Source organism: Nannospalax galili, unplaced genomic scaffold (assembly GCF_000622305.1).
Source record: "Nannospalax galili isolate Female #2095 unplaced genomic scaffold, S.galili_v1.0 scaffold335, whole genome shotgun sequence".
Lineage (NCBI taxonomy): Eukaryota > Metazoa > Chordata > Mammalia > Rodentia > Spalacidae > Nannospalax > Nannospalax galili.
This window is the reverse complement of record NW_008337842.1, coordinates 2,572,318-2,578,317: the sequence shown is the minus strand read 5'-3', so window position 1 is coordinate 2,578,317 and position 6,000 is coordinate 2,572,318. Positions and strand designations below refer to the sequence as shown.

Here is a 6,000-nt window from a genome sequence, read left to right as displayed (position 1 = left end):
AGTGGGGCTGGGGGTGGGGGTGGGTGGGGGATCTGGTCTCCTAAGAGCATCTACTTCCTTCCTCTGGGCAGGACACAGACTGGAGCCTGAGCTGTGAGAGCAGCTGCTGGTACCCAGTGGAAATCAGGCTGTGTTGGGCTTGTGGTGACCGATTCTTAGGAGATGGGTCAGAGGAGTTTGAGTTTCCCTCTCCTCCATTTTCTTCCAGTGCGCTTTGGGATGCTCACTCTGCCTATTTCTTCACTGAGACTTCAGAGGACAGGACTGCTCACAGCCATCAGGGATCAGGAGGTTATGGCACCTGCCCATTTCCTTCACCATCTTGAGAGGCCACCAAATATCTCTAGGATCCCTGAAAGGCCCAGGAATCCCAGAGATGTTGCAGCTTTGAGTGGGGGTGGCTTATAGGAAGGATAGCCCCAGGTGTCCGCCACTGCTGCTCCAGGGGCGCCATCTGGAAGCTCTGCCCGCCTGTTGCTCTCTAAACCTTGGGCCAGCCTCTCACTGTATCCAAGAAAATGATCCTTAGTTGGGGTGGGGGTGGGGGACGGGGGAGAGGAGAACACACGAGATGCCAGAGAGGAAGGTGGGAGCAGATGGGCGTTCTGTGGGTTTGCTGGGGCGAGCTCCAGCCTCCACCCTGCCAGCTTCCCCCAACCCTGGGGCAGAGCTGCCTGCGGGTTAGAGCAGGTTAGATCGGCTTCAAAGCCGCGCGTCCACGGAGGGAGGGGTCAGAGGGGAGCAGCAATGTTTTCGGTGCTATGCATAGGGCACCAGGACCACCAGAGCCTCAGCGCGGCCCTGCCGCCCCTCCCCCTCCCTCCACCGGGTCCGGACCCGCCCCAGGCCCAACCAGGCATCCCTACCTCTCCGCCCAGAGCTGTCAGCCGCGCTTGGGTCGCAGCCCAGCGCTGCCTGGCTGTATGTGTGTGTGACAGCCTGGGAAGGGCAAGGAGGGAGGGGAGAACGAGCAGGGAGGGGTCTGGGAGGCAGCGCGGAGCGGAGCAGACTCCACACGCAGCGGGCACCGGGAGCCCCCGGGAGATGGGTTGAGATGCCTCCGCCCGGGAGGATGCCCAGAGCCGCGTGGCTGCGGGGACCGAGATGCAGCTGCCAGGGACCAGCCGGTGGGAGGCGGGTTCTGCCGAGGCCCGGCTGCCGCAGAGTCTGAGCTGCCGGGACAGCGCGCTTCACCCTGGGCAGCATCCTGGTCGCCTACCTCTGCCCTTCCTACTTTGTCCTGTGATCCGAGCAAACCCTTCTGCTGGTTGGCTTGTCTCTGGAGTCGTTCTTGGAGACCCAGAGCCGGGGCACATGCCCGAATTTTGGAGCGATGTGACTCTCAGCCTCCCACCTCATCCAGGGAAGCAGGCTTTCTGAAGCCGGAGCCAAGAGGGGACCATGGGAGGGACACAAGTCAAATGGTGAGCTTAAGCCACTTTGGCTCGAGAGGTGGCGATGTGAGGGGGAGTAGGGCCAGTATTGGAGGATGAAGGATGTGGTTAGCCAGGGACGAGATGAGTGGGGGCGCTATTGGAGGATATGCTGCTGGCCTGGGGTTAGCACTACAAATACTGTGATTTTGGGAATTTCGAGCCGGCTCCAGGAGCTTCATCTTGCGTCTCTGCTAACCGGGAGCACTTCAGGGCTCCCTTCTTTTTCGTCTATTACCCATTTTAAAAACTGATTTGGAAGTATCTTTTGGGGAATAATTGCTTGTATGATGAATTAATATTGGAGAGATATTAGACCTGTGGAGATCACGAACTGTATGGAAAGGGACCTAATTTGTAACAAGTCTGACCTCAAAGAGGATTACGATGGCAAGGAGGGGGTTATTTATTTGTCAAATAGTATTTTAAGCTAATTAGGGAGGAGCCTTAATTAAATGAAGAGACTTCTCTGACCTGAGGCAGAGGATTTAATGCGCCTTCCTCATCCAGGACGTACTTAGGGTGCTGCTGCTCTGACATTTTCCACCCTCCTGGGCCCTCGACTTTGGACTTGGTCATCTAGTTTCCTGGTCTTACCTCAGCAGGCTTACCCTGGCAGCCTCATTTTGAGAAAGAGAAATGTTGTTTTCCTTTGGCTGCTCTGCCACTCCCCCAGTGGGGTTGGATATCCAGACATCCGCCTCCTTTTGCCCTTATATGGGAGGCAACACACTTCAGAGGGCAGAAGAACTGAGCATGCGTCTGTGCTTTTAGGAAAGCAGTTTTCCAGCATCATAGATTCCCACTACACCCTTCCTCCCATCTGCCTCACACATCCCTGTGGTCCAGCCAAATGCAGGCAGAGGAACTTGTTAGCCATAGCTCCTTGTTGGCTGAGAAAGAGATGTTGGCATTTTCCTCAAAGAGGAGCAGCTGCCATAGACTTCTTTGTTGCACCTGGATTCCTAATTCTGTAAGTGGTCAAAAGCCTGAGCAGTCAGAAGTCCCTATAGATGAGAGCTTTTCCAGGAGTGAATTCAAGTTGGCCTGGAGGTCAGATTGCCTGAATAGTGAAAAATGGGAAAAAAATTCTAGAAAACACTCAGCATTTCTGAATATTACCTGTTACCCCTTGTTCTTCTCAACTCTTTGAGCTGTGCGTCTACAGATGTGGTAGAGCAACTTTAATTTGAAGTGACATAACTCTTTAATTTTCTTTCCTATACATCTAAGATGAAAGAGAACATGGTACTGATGGGGGTCTTCTCCACCCTGATGGAGAAACTCTAGCTGTCAACACTGGGGAGATACTAGTCCATGGGTTTTGAAATCTGGCTACTTCTACTGTGTTTGCCTCTCGTTTTTCAGTGGTTTCTGGGAGGACAAAATGTTAACTCCTGGTCCTGGTTGTGAGGATTAGACTGCGAGACTTCAGGGGCACATTAAGTGGGTCAGTGAATCCTAGACACTTTTGCTGTTGTCCGGGTGATGGATTTGGGAAGAATTTCTGAGAGGGGCTGAGCTGGAGGACTCCACAGTCCCTGTGATTGTTTCAGAGCTGAAGTTCTCAAGGTGCAGCACCAAGAGGAATGGCCCTTCAGACTCCGTGATCCCTGTCAGAGAGAAGTACCAGCTTCGTGCTCCACCTTCTCTTGTCCACTTGAAGATTTAGAATCTGCTTCCTTGAAACCTGAACAATTCCTCTGAGACTAGTAGTTACATGGAACATAGGAACTGTTGAAAGGTGTTTCAAGACAATTTGAAAATACAATACTGTGGCAAAGATATGAATAACTTGTTGGTGACAGTATGTCATGTAAACTTTGATTTTTCCTATCATTAGCAGTTTTTTCTCTTTTTGTGCTGTTGTTCTTCTTGTCATACTCTGGCTCAACTGTTGATAAATTACCGCCCATCTGTCCATCCAGGCGCTGTATACTCCAGGAGTTTCTACCCCTAAACTGTCCCTTATCCTGACCCCTGTTAGGAATTAGTCTAGAGCTGATCTGCTGATTGCTTGTGAGAGCATCAGCATATTGGAAAGAGGATTTCCTTCCAGCTCCAAAAGCTACATGGGCCTAGGGGTTGGTGGTGGTGGACAACACAAACAAAAATATGGCATTTTAAAATGATGATTGGCTATTCTGATTATTCTCATCTCCATCAATTATGCTTAAAGGCAGCCTTGTCGAAAAGACCTCCAAGGACTGGGCTATTCACTTATTCATTTAATGTTTATTTATTTCATTCATTCAATAAACATTTGTTCTTATTGTGAACTAGAAACTGTGTTAGGCACTCAGCAAGGTGAATAAGTTGTCTCTGGGATAATTTGTGAAAGTTGACGTCTAAATATCTGTTTGTAATAATTGTTTCTCTTCCCTTTTCTTTGATCACAGCCTGACTTCACCCAGTCCAATCCACAGTGCAAAGAGTGAATCCATTATAACCCAGTCGGAGGAGAAGGCAGATTTTGTGATTCTTCCCTCTGAAGGAATTGAGAATAGAACAGGTACCATCCGCCTGAGTGCCTGGCTTGGTTCAAAGGAAAACTTTTAGCCTGGTGACTTTAGAGGTTCTGACCATCTACTTCTAAGCTCCCTGACTCGGTCTGCCTCCATGGCCCATGCATGTAGGGTCAAGGTCAGCTCCAGAGGGCTCTAATGCCTTTGAGTCAAATCTTGTGATTATCCTCTTATAGACTGTCCTTTCTGGTACTGAATTGTCAAAAAAGCTCGCAGCGGCCTAGACAAGCCCTCTCCTAGCTAGCTGTCTGTGAATTATGATATTGGGAAAGTCAGAAGCCTTACTCAAGTAAATAATTTTTAATATTCTTCTTTTTATATTTTATTTGTTATTTTTATTTTATGTGTATGAATGTATTGAATACATGTATGTGAGTGCACCCGTGTCATGCAGTGCCGCGGAGGTCAGAAGAGGGCTTCAGATTCCCCTGGAACTGGAGTTAAGAACAGTTCGTAGCCACCATGTGGGTGCTGGGAATCGAGTCTGGGTCCTCTGTAAGAGCAGTCAGTGCTCTTAACCACTGAGCCATCTCTCCAGCTCCTAATATTCCTTTTATACAAATAACATTGTTACTTTTCTAACATAAATTGGGTCCAGGAATATATCATAAGAACTAAAGTGTGTGTGAGAGCGTGCAGAGAACAGGTCTTGGTCTGAGGACTGTAGAAAGAGCCAGACTTCTCTTTGTTTAAGCTTCTTGGTCTGTCTCTTCTGTCTTCTTCTTTTTTTTTTTTTCTCCTCATACTTAAACCTAAAGAGAAGCATGGATGAAGCAGATACAGGAGTTAGATTGAGGGGGCTGGAGAGATAACTCTGCAGTTAAGAGCACCAGCACCCACATGGTGGCTAACAATTGTCCTAACTCTAGTTCCAGGGGATCCAACGCCCTCTTCTGACCTCTGAGGGTATTGTACTACATGGTGCACTTACACACACACACACACACACACACACACACACACACACACGCACACACACATATATACAGGCAATAGACTCATACACATAAAACAAAAATATTTTTAAAAAAGAGTTAGATTGAAATTCATGTATCCATAAGGGTTGTTATGAAACAAAAGCCCTCAAAAGAAAAACTGAAATTAAACTCCTCTTTCAGTTCTTCCCCTCATCCTTAGCATTTGTACCAGTCAGTCATAGATGGGTATGGTGGTACACATCTGTAATCCCAGAACTTAGGAGGTGGAGGCAGGAGGATCACAAGTTTGAGACCAACTAGGCTACCTAGTGAGTTCCAGATCAGCCTGGGCTACTCAGTGAGACTGTGTCTCCAAAATAATAATAATAATAATCCCACTGAGTCAGAAACTCCTAGAGCTGTGGAGAGGGAAGAAAGAATATTTATTTAAGAGTGCTTACACTGAGTCACATAGTACCAGGCCCTGTACATGTTAATTCTTTCCATCTTTACCACAACTCAGATGAATTGAACTTACTCAGAGTCTATGTCCTTCTGTGTTCCATAATGCATTTTAACTGATAATACCTATAAGTGGGATAAAGCAGTTAAAAACACCAGAGTAAAGAGGTCTTAAGAGGTAAGGAAAACCAGGAAGTAATGTTAAACAGCTTTCTAAGTACGCTTTACTAGCTTGTTTCTGTATGATTCCCCACAATGCTATGTGCAAAAGGAGTTCAGTTTTAATTCAAAAGAGTCGAAGCAATGTATTGAAGCATAGTCTGGTCTCCTGTCTAAATTTCCTGAGTTACCAACAGGGATTCTGTTTTCTGACTGTTCCTTTACTTATACCTGGCAAAATCAGGCTCTGGGAATGGCATCTCCAGGGAATTAGGAGTAAAGTCTGTGTCCTGTACCAAGTCTATAATGGTAGGCATCTGTTTCCTAAGAGTTGAAGATGGACTTCCCCACCCTTTGTGGTGCTTCCCAGAACCTGTTCTTTCTGCCTCACAACCCCACCTGGTGGAGGGTGCAGTGTGTCAGTAAAGACAGGTTCAGAAGGCAGATGACCTGAAGCTGTGGATTACACTGGGCATGCTCTGCCAGAAATCACTCTTCTTCAAC

General features: G+C 47.7%; 1 protein-coding gene across 3 annotated transcripts in view; it reads left to right on the top strand.

Moving 5' to 3' along the window:
* Nucleotides 1-6,000, top strand: part of Dixdc1 (DIX domain containing 1) — a 104,384-nt gene that overhangs the window by 65,637 nt on the left and 32,747 nt on the right. For 2 of the 3 annotated variants that reach the window (XM_008832791.3, XM_008832790.3), the window contains one exon: nucleotides 3,833-3,945. In XM_008832791.3, coding sequence (XP_008831013.1) covers nucleotides 3,833-3,945 — 113 coding nt within the window. Of the gene's footprint in view, nucleotides 1-1,285; nucleotides 1,425-3,832; nucleotides 3,946-6,000 lie in introns of those variants that run through there. The other variant, XM_008832792.3, reaches the window with a different exon arrangement.